General features: G+C 39.5%; 2 protein-coding genes across 3 annotated transcripts in view; one reads left to right on the top strand and one right to left on the bottom strand.

Annotated features, from left to right (window-relative positions):
• The window catches only part of LOC137285156 (centrosomal protein of 112 kDa-like), a 66,500-nt gene that overhangs the window by 43,092 nt on the left and 7,468 nt on the right, over nucleotides 1–15,940 (bottom strand). The window contains exon 1 of one of the 2 annotated variants that reach the window (XM_067817383.1): nucleotides 4,444–4,574. The exons of the other annotated variant lie outside the window; for it this stretch is intronic. The gene's annotated coding sequence lies outside the window, so the exon portion shown is untranslated. Of the gene's footprint in view, nucleotides 1–4,443; nucleotides 4,575–15,940 lie in introns of those variants that run through there. 2 annotated transcript variants of the gene reach the window in all.
• LOC137284008 (uncharacterized) lies at nucleotides 14,778–15,530 on the top strand. The gene has a single exon (XM_067815669.1). The coding sequence runs from the start codon at nucleotides 14,778–14,780 to the stop codon at nucleotides 15,528–15,530; it is 753 nt and encodes a 250-aa protein (XP_067671770.1).

Below are 15,940 nucleotides of genomic sequence, written 5' to 3'. Positions count from 1 at the left end.
CGCCACGTGTGGTAGTCAACTATTTTCTGTGAAAAGAATGAGCCTAAATTTGTTCATATAAATACCTAAACGATCAATAATCCACAATATTGTTGATGGGGATAGTTTCAAACAATTATCAGTATGAAAATAACACCATTTGTAGACAAATGTCTTACACAATCCATTGTGATGAAACAAAATTTTAGTTTTAAGAGACAATACATGAAGTAATCGATAATCAGTCAATACTCAGTTAACAATGGTTAATCTCTGAGTATGAGACATACTGACCGCTTGCCCTGGTGATCGACAAAACAAGGGAGAAAGTTGCTACCCTTGTGTGTACAGATTGAGTGCGGAACTGACTGCCTCCAGATGAGGGGTGTTGGGACACTGCCAACTTGCAAGTTGTAATTAATAAGTAAACAGATCATCATGTGAGCATGACTGCATTTGGGTGTGAAAACATCTGAAGACGGTTCTGAAGACAAGATAATGAAATAATTCTCAGCATAAATACAAACAGTACTCTCTTTCCTTGAATGGATGCTTACCTAGTGTGGTATTTTCCATATCTTACTTGAAACTTTACACCACGATATAAATATAGGAATGAGAAGTTTTAGAAAATCTGTCCATGGAAGTACCCTATTCAGCATGTTCAGTGTTTAAACATGATGCGCAAATGTGCATCCAATATGCAGAATGGATGCAGAGAACATAAGTGGACCCAATCAATGATTCATTCTAGACTCTAAAGGAATTACGACAAAATTCTCTACATTGCTACTTCAAAATGACCTTCAAAAACAATAATTAGGAGTCCCTGGAAACCCTATGTTTGTGAGTCAAGTTAAAAAACTCTGCCTATTTTCTACATTACTGAAGACACTAATTTTGGTGTTGTCTAAGCCTGACTATTGTTATTCCATTTACCACAATCCACCTCTAACTGATTTAAAACGTTTTGCAATAATTTTATGTTTTGGTACATAAAACATAATTTTATCATACAATGAATAGCATTCTCAACAGGTCAAAGCAAACAGATATTTTCGGTATATGGATATCAATGCAAATTATAGACAGCATTGTGTCCATTACAACACTATCAGTGCTTTGGTCCAAGTAAGTTCATGTCTGGTAATGATAAATGGAGTGGATTATGAAGCAAATATAGAAAGTCTCTGACCAACTATCGGTGTTACTGGTAGTAAAGCAGAGGGCACAAGACTCCAGGTGCAGAAAGTCACATAAACCTTAACATATATTTCTTGTCATATGAGCTTTAACATCAGGACTTACTTGGAACTAGAAGACCTGTCAATTGAGTGATCAGTAGGAAATTGTGTCACTGAACTTTTGACGTAATGTAATGCTGCACACATCTGTGAAGTCATAAAATAGATAGATAGCTGTGCACATAGTTTAGTATGATGATTTGTGGCACTTGAAATTGTATTTGTTTTAAATCATAAAGTGAGGGAGTTGTGTTTTACGCCGCACTCAGCAATATTCCAGCCACATGGTGGCTTAAATCATAAAGTAAAAATGACATTGTATGACAAACTGTATGTTTTGAGATGGTTAATATACTGCATTAGGAATTAACATTGTTTTTAGTTAGCCTTCCATATGATAACCTGGTTCATCACTTCATACAGGACTGTTGAATGTTTTGTCGAATACATCCTGTGCTAATCTGCTCTTCTCCTACGACAAGGGAGGAGACATGAGTACTATTAATGTTGAAATGAGAAAAAAGTTTTCAGTTGAGTTAACTTGATATGTCATATTTCCTTCTCAAAGATGCAGATACAGACAGATCTGCACAGGTGTTGTATTTGAAATCAGTGAAATATGAAAAGTTGGAGCAAGAGATTCTGATTCATCTGAATAAAGAATGTGATCTGACCACACAATCCCTAATACCATATACTGTTTTAGTGGAGCGAATGATGTTTCTCGCAAACGGTCTAATTATGAAACCAAACTGCAAATTGGTCAGCGCCCGCTCCCTCGACCATGACGTACAAAGGGACTGAGCTCCGGTCCACATTAGCAGAATTTCTTCACCTAAACAGTCAGGAGGCCAGATGCCCATCATATGCCATTATTTAAAAATAGCCATGGTATTTCTTGTCTGATCGTAACAAAATATCCGAGCAGTGTAGTTTTTTTCAGATGCTTGGATGGTATAGTGACTGATCCAATTTGATCCTATTTCCGCGTTTTGTACCTTGATATTTAATCACGTTATGCGAAAATATGATGTCTACAGGCATGTAGCAAGCCATTTGTTTCAGTCTGAAAGATTGAAAAGCTTTATATTTAGATAATTTTGAGTGTTGGCCCAGCTGTGACAGCAAATATCATACATAAAGTTTCGTAGCTATGGTAGCTACCCTGGTTTATTATCTCTGATAATAAAAACACACATTTGATTTATTTGAATTCGTAAATTAATAACAATGACGTGGCCATGGTAGAGAAATCTGAAAATGTTCTTACGTAAAAAAAAATGATTACACCTATTTACCCAAGTACACAGCAAATACCTGTATGTATTTCTTATGTAACGAAATTCAGTTGGTATCCTTAAAACAGTTTCGGCCCATAAGTGTTTTCAGACAGCATGCGATACAGAGATTATATCTTCCTTGCTTTAACTCGCGTTTGATGGTGGAAACCTACATGTGTTATTTGTCATCATTCTCTTGATGGCCAGTTAATGAATTTATAACAGGTATAATTAGCGGTAACACCACTCAGGTTACTCAACAAAGGTTCGCGTTTGGCATTTCTCCTGTCTGTAGTAAATACTCAACATTATAAATTAAGGTCTCTAATGGCAAATGTATTGTATGTTATGTAATATGTGCATGTAAGTGACGCGAGAGGGTTTATCAACTGAGTTACAAAAAACAAACATCGATCAAAGGATTAACCGATAACACACTGATTGATTAATTACTTTTATCTTCTACAGCGGATTTGTCAAAAGGCAGTGTGTGTAGATGTACTAATCTATACTGACTACACCCTGTTGTAAAGTGCGAGTGTAAAAACAACATCCTCCCTTCAAAGAATTAACCACATTGCGTTGATTGATTGCTCATCATTGGTTAACTAAATTACTTAGAATGGCGGACATCATACAATTAGTTGCCCGGTGTGCTATCTTGGGTGACCAATGAGAGGTTTATCAGGTTTTCACCACTTTTTCGCAAATTAGACTGTTGTAAGACACACGACACAGAGCAGGATTATTTACCAGCTGCAGATGAATAGAATATTGCTCTTTTTTGTGGATATTGATGGATACATTCCAGAACAAGGTAGTAGCCTGATATTGTTGTGATAAGATTAGTCTGTTGTACATTCATTATTTGTACTTTGTTTTAATTTATTTGTTGTAGCATTCAGCAGAATCCATATGACAGAAAACACACACTAGATCGAGTATGTGTGTGAAATAGGATCCACATTGGCAGTCTATACAATGTTTAAATGTTACAGTCATGTTAGAAATTTTACTATAAGTATAAACAGTCTGTGTGTTCTTTTACTAATTTTCAAAATCATAATCAATAAACTAATTAAGGTTATGAGACCAAATATAGAGACGTACTGTGGTTTCGTTATTTTTCCATCCTAACAGTTTTTGATCATTTCTACCACTGGCAGATGATTAGAATTCAAAGTGTTTCATTTGTTTTCACAATACATTTGTAATGAAGTAAAAATGACTTCACCCTAGTTGATCTATCTATAATTAGACTCTCAATTGCGCATACGGACTGCGCTGCAGTGCGCAGCAGAGATCACGAACCAGTCACGAATTCTGGGATATCGTCCGGGTACTCACTGGAGAAAAACAATAACAAAGGTTTAAACCAGTTCATGGAAATTGCTCCGCATCAGTGCATCTTTAACGCGAATGAGTGAAAAGAACAAAGGGACACAACTCTAGACACCTGCAGATGGAAAAACTCGTCGACTGGTCAACTGACCAACTTTGAAAGGGAAAGCAGCAGAAGGGGGCCATTTTGCACAGAAAGAGGCAGCATAGAATGATACAAGAGAAACACGTTTCAAAAGATGGAAAGTTTGTTGCCATAAAATAACCAGTTGTATTCATCAACCGCCTAAGGTTTTAATCAAACGAAAAGAACTTGTCTGAACATGCTTCGTGGACGAGAGGGAATGTGAATAAACATACTATTACTTTAACATAAGTCAAACTGTAAAATCATGGACCCTTAATGACCACCACTGTCATGATTACAACATCCTTCAGTTTGAACAAAATTAGAAAACGTAACCATTGCTGGTATATCCCAACAGGTCGATGTCAAACGTATGTTGTCAATCGACTGATAAGTAGTTGGGGTGTAAAATTGCACCCGGAATCACAATGCGCTCATTTCAGTGCAGAAATATTATCAAACTGATACTCACCTCTTACTAGTTCAAACTCTCCAGATTCTTGACGAATATCTGAGGCATTTACTTCGCATTATTTACGTGAGGGATTCTGAAAGTTTCAAAAGCACGACCATGTTGACATCGGAAGTTACTGCTGCGCATGTACAAATTTAGAGTTGTTCCCCTTACTTGGAAATTCCCAAATTTATAAATACGTTACTTCTCAGGAGTTACGTTTAATATACAAAATATTTGATAGCACAATAACCAATACACATTATTCTCTTCCATTATCTTAAAACATGTTGGCCCAGCTGTACTGCTGAAAATGTGGAATGTCAGTTGCAAAACCTGGCCTTTTTCGCAGAGTAGACTAGAATATCTAAGTGAAAAACACCAGTCTGTATGTACATACATTTCATGACAAGTAATCATACTCATGTTGCTATCAGTCAGAATCTGTAGAATCTACAGTCACGACATAATAGTTATACACTTTTATTTTTCCTATATATTGGTCAGTATCTTTTACAATAAAAGAAATATCTTTGAGTGATATCGCTGCATATTTTAGCGTATTTGGACTTGCATTTCGGCAGTCTGTCTCTTTAAGGGCCTTTCTGCACAGAAGCTAAACCCTGCATAACCAAGAACATTCATGTACTGTACATCACAGTACATGCTTCACTGAACAACTATATACAAGACAAGAAGTACAAAGCGTAAAAGTAACAAGGTTTTGCGTGTTTTGGCTTTTCTTTTTTGGGTTTATTTTTACCACGAGACCATAATAATGCTCATATATTTTGATAGATAATTGTTTCATGATGAACATTCATATGGGTGAAGGTTTAGATTAGACAAAGAAAAACACTTTGACTTGCACTGTCATCCCTGTCATCGATGGAAACTAAAGTTTACGGTGCATTTTCTGTGAACTTATCAAAGCAAGAAAACAATTTATTTCTTGTATTCATAAGCCATTCTGTAACCTGAACTTGCATACGTTGCATACAGTCATCCTTTAGATGAGAGAGAGAGGGAGAGAGATAGATAGAGAGAAAGAGAGAGAGAGAGTAAAATTGTGTACTAAACCTACCAGACGTGTATGTACAAACTATTTGTGTTAATAACTCAAGTATTTGTACACATGTATACCACAATGCATAAAGACAAGAGTTTTTTATGGATGACAACTTCTTTATTGTGAAGAGTCACGGCGTTTCGTAAGTATGTTTTACGAATTCAATAAATACAATTTTACTCCGATGCATTCACTCATTCACTCACTTATGTACACAGATAGATATACATATACATACATATAGAGAATCTCACCCAAACGTCTTATGATATCAAATATGTCAACACAAGTTGAAAGTAACAAATATCCGCGGCTTGACGAGGATAGTTTTACCTTTACCAACGAGTGTTAATATTACTCATATCAGTAGACACGAGGGTGAGATTCTCTGCATCATTCAAAGTCATTCTTCATTAGTTTTCAATGAAAAATATAATTTGCAGTGCAGCGATGTCATAGCACTGTGACATCATCAAGTTCATGACGTCATAGCATTGTCAGAGCTTTGTGCAAAATCTACTGTCAAACCGATATCTCCTAGGAGATAGCGTCTGATCTCACACATACGATATCTACTATGGAACAGTTTTGGATGATAAATGCATGACTTTTGTACATTTTTGCCCCTTCAACTGAAAAAGGGTGGATTTACAGATAGGAATTCCTATATCCGTCAATCATGCGATTAGCGTGGATATAAGTTTAGTTTCAACTGATAGGCATTCTAAGTTCATTGTGCAGATTAAGAAAATAGTCAAATACGTAAATATGTGCATGTGTATCCTTTTACCTGGAAGATATGTTAACAGGTAAACATTCTAACTTCTCTCAGTCGTGTACATAGACAATACAGTGATATGATTCTTCAAAGGCATTTAATATTATAATAATATAATATCCTGTATTAACACAGTGATAAATAAAAAGATGTACATATGTTTCCTTTCACCTGGAAGGTATAGGTTACAGATAGACATTTGAAGGTATGCCAATCGTCCATATAGGTACTACAATAATAGTATAAAGATGTACATGTGCTTCTTTTTAATTGGAAGGTGTTTACATATAGGTATTCTAGGTCATCCCGCAGTGTACATAGATAATACTGTCATACTTTAAAAGATGTACATGTTTTCCTTCTAGTTTGAGAATCTGGGTTACAGATTCTAAGTTCCACAGATCATGTGCATAGGTTATACTAGTCGTGCGCATCCAGATGTACACATTTTCCCTTTCTGTTGGAAGGTATAGTTTACAGTTAGGTATTTAAGTTCATCCAGTCATGTTACATAGATAATACAGTCAAATACTAGCATATGCGATGCACTCTATTTCCCTTTCTAAAGTATTGGTTTTACAGATAGATAATTTAAGTTCACCCAGCCATATAAATAGATAATACAGTCAAATACAAGCATATGCGATGTATGTGTGTTTCCTTACTATTGGCAGGTACATGTTTCAGATAGGTGATCTATGTTTTTCTATTTGTGTACACAGATAAAACTGTAATATTTATAAAGATGTACTTACATGTACATTTCCTTTCGATTGGTAAGTATAGATTACAAATAGGTATTATAAGCTCACACAATCCTGCACACATATTTCCTATGTTGGCTTCAGTAAGTCTTTCAATCATGTATCTAGCAGACAAGGCATAAATTTAGATGTCGAGACCAAAAAGTATGGCTTCCAAACAGTATTGTTGAGGATTTAATTCAGTCTTATTGAAATTCAATCGGAAATGTATACAGTAAATTAACATAATCATGTCCTGCCGCTGTGCAGAGCTCGGACTTTTCATGTAGCCGGTGGTCTACCGAGTATCATTTGTCTATAAACAGTTGTGTGTAGAGACGTCCCTCTTCAAGCATATATTATAATTATATGTCAAGAAATATGTTTAATATGGCGTCCCAAGAAGAAACGTTTGGATTTTTTTTTGAAAGGCCTTTTTTCGAAATTATCTACTGCAGAACAGATTTGGACAGTCCATTTATATTCACAACAAGAAAGATTTTGAAGGGTAGTGATTTGTCAAAACTGTCGAGGCGTGACAAATTATTGGTCAGCATAAACTATGAACACCGTTTAATCAATACCAGAAAGAGGGGGTACCAAACAGATGAACACTTTTGATTAATGTTGTTGATTAAAGATATTGTTTGAAACTGAGTATTTTGATTGCTAGATGCCAGTGGTGTCATGTATGTAAATGCTTCAGCGGTCACAATGTTCATTGCAAAATGGCAAACGTTCAAGTCAATGTTCGGTTTGCTGTTAACGCCCAAGGCGGACAGAGTCTTGTTCATAATGGTGATGGGTTTAGAACAAAGAGCAGAAGAGACACCAAAGTGCACTGGCGGTGCTGTAGAAAGGGCTGTCCGGCAACAATCAACACATCTGACAACTTGGTCACAACATATCGTGATATTGTTAACTCGCGAGTTTGGGGAATCAGCTCGCTTAGCAGCTAGGAGGTGTAACTATACTAACCCACTTGACTAAATAGTAACGTTTACCTTGTTGCATGCGTTGCATGAAATAGCTTTTCAACAGGGTAGTACTGGTCACTTACCTTGGATGACTGTTTGTCACCATCCGCATCTGTGGTCTGAGAGACTGGCTGATTGGTTGCTGTTGTTTCCGAGTGTCCTTTTGAGTGTGACCTGGTTAAGACATCCTGCAGGTTGTTCTGGGAATCGGTACCTACCTTTGTTGCCTGAATATCCAAGTTACCATTTGTTTCCTGAGAGACAGCAGAAGTGCTGACGGTAGATCTGCTTTCTAAATGAGAAGTTGCACTGTCACCTTCGAGTACATCCTGTGAATCAGTGTCTACCGTAACCTGTGTACCAGGTCGATTGAGGACATAGTTTGTTTCATAAAATGGCTTCAACCGGTTGGCATGAGTACGTGATGGTAGCTCCTTCAATGTGTCTCTGTTGCGTAGTTGATAAGTGTCATTAGAACACTTTCTGCTAATGAGGTATGGGCCTTTGTACTTTGGTTCGAGTTTGGGTGACCGTTTCTTCACAGTGACGGGGTTGGTGATCCAGACGAGGTCCCCTTCATCATAAGTACTCTCTTTGGCCTTTGAGTCGTACCGTTGTTTCATTTTCTCCTGGACTATCTTCATATTTTCTGAAGCAATTGTCTTAGCAACTTTCAGGTTATCCAACACCTGCGAAACGTGTTCCACTGCATTTTTACCCAATGACGTCTTTGGTAAAATTGCTATATCAAAGGGAACATGCATTTCTTTGCCGAAAAGCAAATGAAATGGAGAGAATCCTGTAGATTGTATCCTTGGTGTCATGCGGAATGCCATCATTATCCCTGGAATTAAACCAGGCCAGTTTGAGTGATCAGTGTCACAATATGTGCGAAGGGATTGCAGGATGGTGCTGTTTGTCCGTTCACAGGCTGAATTCGTCATTGGATGGTAACTACTTGTGACATGTCGTGTAACCTGGAAGATTTCACATATAGCACTAACCAGTTTAGATGTGAAATTGCGACCTTGGTCTGACACAATGGATCTTTGAGCACCATAACGACAGAATATCTCCTGATATAAAACCCGTGCCACTTCTGTGGCTTCCTGGGACTTGAGAGGGAATGCCTCTGACCAACGACTGTAGGAATCTACCACAAGAAGGATGTGTTTGTAGCCATAAGGTGTCTCTGTCAATGGTCCAATGAAGTCAATGTGATAGCGCTCAAATGTCTCAGTGATGGGCAGGGGGTGGAGAGGTGCTCTGTTGGGGTGACGTGAAACCTTGGACACTTGACATTTATGACAAGACTTGACATAATCATGAGGATTCTGATACATCCTAGGCCAATAGTACTTTAGTCTGAGAGCCCCATACACTCTGTCAGCACCAAGGTGACCACCACCTGCCTGTGAATCATGATAAGATAGAAGAGCATCCCTGCGGAGACTCTGGGGAAGGGCTAACTGACGAATGAGTTTATCAGCTCCTTTAGTCTTGCGAGTACGAGGCTGGTGGAAGTGGTAAAGTACACCATTTAACATGTCATACTCATGAGCAGTGTTTTGGATCCTTTTCCTTTGGCTGTCCTCTTTTGTAAAGTACCATCTTCGAGGAAACTGACAATGCCTTTGAAATCAGGACACTGTCGTTGCATTTCTCTGATATTCTCCATATCCGGAGAAGAGGGAGTCCCACTTGTCTCAATAATGGTATCTACAGCAGAGATAGATGGAGAAGGGGTGTCATAGAAAAATTGAATTTCAAGAGATTCAGTTGGTGTGTCATGGTCGTCATTGACACCAAGGGTCTGTATAGGAGGGTAGGTTCTCCTAGACAGTGCATCAGCATTGGCGTTCACTTTCCCAGGCCTGTGAACGATTTCATAGGTGTACTTTTGCAGTTCAAGAGCCCATCTATGGAGACGTCTGGTAGTGTGTTTGATGCTCTGCAACCAAACAAGGGCCCTATGGTCTGTTATGATTTTGAAGGGTTTACTGGTGAGATATATGCGGTTGCTCTTGACTGCCTCTACCACTGCCAGGCACTCCTGTTCAATGACAGTCCATTTCCTTTCATATGAATTTAGAGACATTCCTCCATATGAAATTGCTTGTTCCCTACCCTGGTCATCTAACTGGCCTAAAACATAGCCGATTGCTGATCCTGAGGCATCTGTGGTGAGGATAAATGGCTTTTTCATGTCAGGGTAGGCTAAAACAGGGGCTTGAACAAGAGTTTGTTTCAGTTGTTCAAATGCAGTTTGACACGTGTCAGACTAGTGAAAGGGGGTATCTTTCTGCAAAAGGGCATTTAGTGGGGTAGCTAGTTTGGAATAACCCTGGATAAATGTTCTATAATAATTGCACAATCCAAGAAAGCTGCGAAGGTGATGAATGTTTTTAGGTGGGGGAAAAGTACGAATAGCTTCTGTTTTGGATGGGTCAGTTCGTATACCCTTTTTGGAGAGGATGTGACCAAGATAGAGAACTTCAGAGCATGCAAAGTTGCATTTATCTGGCTTTAGTTTTAAATTAGCTGATCTCAATCGATCAAAAACTGCTTGTAAATGGGAAAGATGCTCTTCAAAAGTCTTGCTGTAAATCAAAATGTCATCCACATATACCAGGACATGTTTCCATGTCAAACCTTGTAGGGCTCTAGCCATGACCATTTGAAATGTGCAGGGAGCATTGCGTAACCCAAAGGGCATGACACGCCATGTATAGAGACCACTCTGCGTGACAAAGGATGCTTTGTGAGCAGTTTCAGAATCCATAGGAATCTGCCAGAACCCTGATGCCAAATCTAGTGTGGAATATATTTGAGCATGAGAATCACCAATAGCATCAAATGCATCTTCCAGGCGAGGCAAAGGATAGGAAGCTGGAACAGTAATCTTGTTCAGCGATCTGTAATCTATGGCAAAACGGAACTCACCCGATTTCTTTTTGACCAAGACCACGGGACTCTGCCAGGGAGATGTTGAGGGTTCAATGAACCCTGGGTCGAGAAGTTCCTTGGTCTGGCGATTAGTTTCAGCCTTGCCTTCAGGGCTCTTCCGATAGAAAGGTAAACGAACAGACTTAGAGCCAGGCACTGTGTCTATCCTATGTGAATATAGGTTAGTAACTCCAAGTTCAGTTTTGTCAGCAGCAAACACATCCCTGTTAGCTTTAAGAAGTTGAGATAAGACTGATGTTTGAGTGTCATTTAGCTCTGCCTTGCTGAGATCAAAGTTTAGGTTTGAAGGCTTACCTTGAGATGTAGGCCTGGATCTGTCCTCTAAGGGTTGTATGAAGGCCACGTCGACAGGGTGGGAAACTGCTATGACCATGCGGGAGGACAGTACGATGGGTTCACTGGTTGGGTTCAAAAGGGTAAAACATGCCCTACCTTTCTTAGACTGTACAAGACACTTAGCACCTGCCAGTTTGTAGGTGGTCAATTGAGGGACGGGTTCGAATAGAAGGGCACATGAGGAACTTTTGTGGTTCAACCTAACAGGAATGGTGACTTGCATGTTAGGAGGTATGGTGACAGGTGAACAAGTACGTACCAGACCTGAGCCATTGCTTTGGAGAGGAACCATGACTAAACCATGATGGAGGGCAAGGGTATGTGTAGTGTAATCTATGATGGCATCATTTTGATTAAGGAAATCCTTCCCTAGGATGATTGAATGTTGTACTGACTTGAGAACTAAGAAGTGGTGGTCGATTGTCGTACCACCAATGGCAAGGGAAATACTAACCGACCCAAGCACCTCAATATGCTCTCCCCCAACACCACTAACCTTCGAGAGTTCACTGACTTGCATCTGGGCCATGGGAATACCTGACCGTTTCAAGATGGGGAGGGACAGAACAGACAGGGTGGCACCTGTGTCAACCAAGGCATGACAGGAAACATCACCAACCTTTACATGTAATGTATTATTTATCTCTGTTGGCCTGAACATACTAAAAGATTTAAAGGTTCTGGCATGCTGATTAGGAGATGATTTAAGTGAATTCATTTTCCTCGTAGATCTCATTTTGTGCCTGCTCGTAGGCCAGGACCTAAAAAAAGGCGCGAATCCCTATTGCCGGCTTAACCTTAAGCGACATACCCTAGCAAAGTGGTGTAACGCATGGCAAAAACTACATCGCTGATTTAATGACGGACATGAAAATCTAGATTTACAGTTGGAGCCACACCCCTGGCAATTACCTGATGGCCTGTAGCAGTTCGGCTGCTGTTGCTGCTGTTGCTGTTGCTGCCGCTGAAGAGGCTGTGCAGAACGTCGGATGTTGACATGAGGATGGTGAGGTGGGTTCCGGTTGACATCTCTGCTGACAGAGACATCTCTGTGCCTATGGGGGACACTGGCCATTTGAGTAGTCAACTTGTCAAGCTGCTGCTGTTGTGTTGTCAATACAGCAGCAATGGTTGCCAGTTGATCGTTGTCACCCACTGGAGACGTCACAGTCGATATTGTTGGGGTTGCATTGTGGGTTGCTTGAAGAGTTGTCTCAGCCAGTCGCACTTGATTGGCCAATGTATCGAGTGATTTTGGGCCATGTGGGATGACCAATCCCTTCAAGGAAGTCTGAAGGCCATTGATGATGACCTGTACCAGGAGTGTCTCAGGGATCTGGAGGCCAGCAGTGGTCTCCTGGACACGTTCAATAAAGGCAGTGTGACCCTTGGCAGACTGAAGATGTGGCACGTGTAGCATTTCGATATTTCAATAAAATATTCTGTCATAGAATCTTTATGAAATATTGTGCATTTCCACCATGTTAATAACATTTCAACATATAGTGAATCTAGCCCTCATTCAGGCCTTTTTCAATGATACCCAATATGCATCTATTAGTGGTGATACTACATTCCTGGAACCTATAACTATTGACGTACCCCCATTTCACATATTTAATCATTCTTTGACTTCTGTTTTAAGTCAAGATAAGAAGGACCATCTGAGTTTATCCCGATTAGTACAAAGAGCTAAGAACAGAAAAATTGCCTTTACCAATTTAGCTGAACCTATCCTTGATGGGTCAACAATCTCTGTTACTTCGTGGCCCAGTCTTGACTCCATACTGGCACTTATTGCCTTAACTTTGGCATCCGCATCTACTCTTGCTTTTGTATATACGTTCCAGCGATTACGTGCAATCTCCACTCTTCTCATACTTCTCCAAACCAGCAGGGTCAAGGCAGATGTTCAGCTCCCTCAATTTAGATATAACGTTCCCACGACCACCCCTTTTAACCCTTTTGCGGCATTGGAGTCAATCGAATTTACCCTGGACCATGTCATGATCACGGTCCTCACTATTCAGTCAATTGTCCTTGTTTTCCTACTATTGTGCTTCACTCTCAAGATGTTCCGGCAAAGGTTTCAACAGTCTTGTACTATCGTATTGGAAATAACAAATGGTCCCAAATGTATTTTCATACCCATTGCCAAACTGACCAAATGTATCACGCAATACAACATAGAGGCTCCGGTGAACATCACCAATCTCCAGATAGTAGGTTGGTTTCGTCCTAAATTATATGTCGACATGCCAGGGCTTACCATCACTGACGTTTCTTTAGGTAAGGCTGTCACCTTACCTTCCTCCTTTTTATTGCCATTCAGAATTGCCTCCTGTTTGCATCCAATTTGAAAGAGGCCATTTTGTGCGTATATATTGATAGATCATCATGGGTACATACTGCCAGTCGGCTCTGTTAAACGTGCAGGGACACTACCTGCTATCTCTATCTACCCATCTCTGGTTGTGTAAATCTGTATAGTGTCATTTCTTCATGCAAAATTTCGGGGCGAAATTTTAAAACGAACGGGGGGATGTTATTAACATGGTGGAAATGCACAATATTTTATAAAGATTCTATGACAGAATATTTTATTGAAATATCGAAATGCTACACGTGCCACATCTTCAGTCTGCCAAGGGTCACACTGATAACGAAGGTCCAAGACCAGTATCTTGTAAGTGTCAACAGATAGAGGTAGGCTAATCCAATTTATCGTGTACTTCACTCGTGGTCACACTGATATCGAATGTCCAAGACCAATATCTTGTATGTGTCAGCAGATGCAACATGTCTTTCGCTTGTCAACGCCGTTGTGGTCAAATACGTTATGAAAATCTTTATGTAATTCTGACAGATAGAGTAACTTAACTTGGCAGTAGGTACGTTATCGGTACTCGAATTAGGCAATAGGATTTAGATACAACAACTTATCAGCAATATTATCAGTAAACCCGATTAGCTATGACAACTGGGAAAGGGTATAAAACAGGGACGACCACAGTCACAAATCATCCTGTGACTGTGGCGTAATAAACTCCTTGTTTATTCACTCAGGTTCTCGTGTTGTGTGTGGGTTGGTATAGTTATACCTCCTAGCTTGCTAAGCGAGCTGATTCCCCAAACTCGCGAGTTAACAATATTTACAATCATCCCGGAGACGACAAAGATATTCAGTAACTCCTATCAAACATGAAGGTTCGCTACGAGAGCAAGCTTGTTTCAACAATATACCAAGAGGAGATGATGCGTAAGTTGAAATTACTGTTTGTGTTTAATTTCGAAGTTCAACTTCGAAGTCAACATTAAATTAATTTGAATGTGTTGACTAAATTTGTTGGCACATGATAGTGACGTATGGCATGATTAAATACGTAATGTACTATTCTGTATATTCTGCCATTAAGTAAATCATTATATGCAATGTGCATGTTGTGTACAGTATTCACCACCAGCTCTACACAATTCACGCCATGGTCAACAACAAGGTGTTTCCACTTATTTACGTACTTCTTCCAGACAAGAAACAACCCACCTACCATAGGTTCTTCAGTATCATCAAACAAAAATCGGCCGACCAGAATATCCACCTTCAGCCAGCATTCGCCATCACAGACTTTGAGCCAGCAGCCCAGAATGCCATCAAAGTCGTGTTTCAGTGCCAACTGAAAGGTTGTTTGTTTCATTTCGGACAAGCCATCTCTAGGAATGTCCAGAAATATGGTCTACAGATGAGATTTGTGACTGACCCAGAGGTAGCTAACTTCGTGAGAATTGCTTCTGCTTTGCCACTAGTGAGACCAAAGGACATTGATGATGTGTGGCTCAGTGCTGTGAACAATATGAACTATCTCAATGACCCAAGTGTGAACCAGTTTGCTGACTATGTGACACTGCAGTGGATTGAGGGTCCTGGTAGACAGATGTGGAATCACCTCCATACTGTTGGTTCCAGGACCACAAATCATCTTGAAGGTTGGCATGCAAGACTTAGCAAACTTGGCCAGAAACATCCCAACATCTATCGGTTCATTGACATCATCAGAAAAGAGCAGAGCTACACCGAGACGACAATACTTCAGATGGTGCATGGTGGTAAGCAGGCCCCCAAGAAGAAGAAATACCGACACATCTACGATGAAATCCAACGTCAGAAGGCTCTACTTGAAAATGGTACAAAAACTCCAATGGAGTTTGCTGACTACATGTCATCAACATTATATTAATTATACTGTAAGTCTGTAATACTTTAATTTTGTATTGCTGGTTATGTACATGACACCAAATATTATACTGAACTATTATATTGGATTGTCACGGTTGTCATGAAGAATGTCACAAATGTCTATAAATAGCATGCAAAGTGTTGTCTGTTGTCTGTATCATTTCTGCCACAGAGATATACCTATACGACCCCCCTAATCCCATTGTTTACATGTTTAACATGCCTGACTCCTTCAGTAATTACAAACAAAAGGTGCCCTCACAGTGGGAAGAACCCCATATGAAAATGGCAAGTAATGAGATTAGATGTACTTATATGTTTTAGATAATATAATCCGATTTTATGTACACAGATGAGACATAAATAAACATTTCACTGATGCATACAAAGATATAAATAAAGTTATTTACA

The sequence above is a fragment of the Haliotis asinina genome, chromosome 5 (assembly GCF_037392515.1).
Source record: "Haliotis asinina isolate JCU_RB_2024 chromosome 5, JCU_Hal_asi_v2, whole genome shotgun sequence".
Classification (NCBI taxonomy): Eukaryota; Metazoa; Mollusca; class Gastropoda; order Lepetellida; family Haliotidae; genus Haliotis; species Haliotis asinina.
The sequence above is the reverse complement of the archived record's forward strand: the minus strand, read 5'-3'. Positions and strand labels throughout refer to the sequence as shown.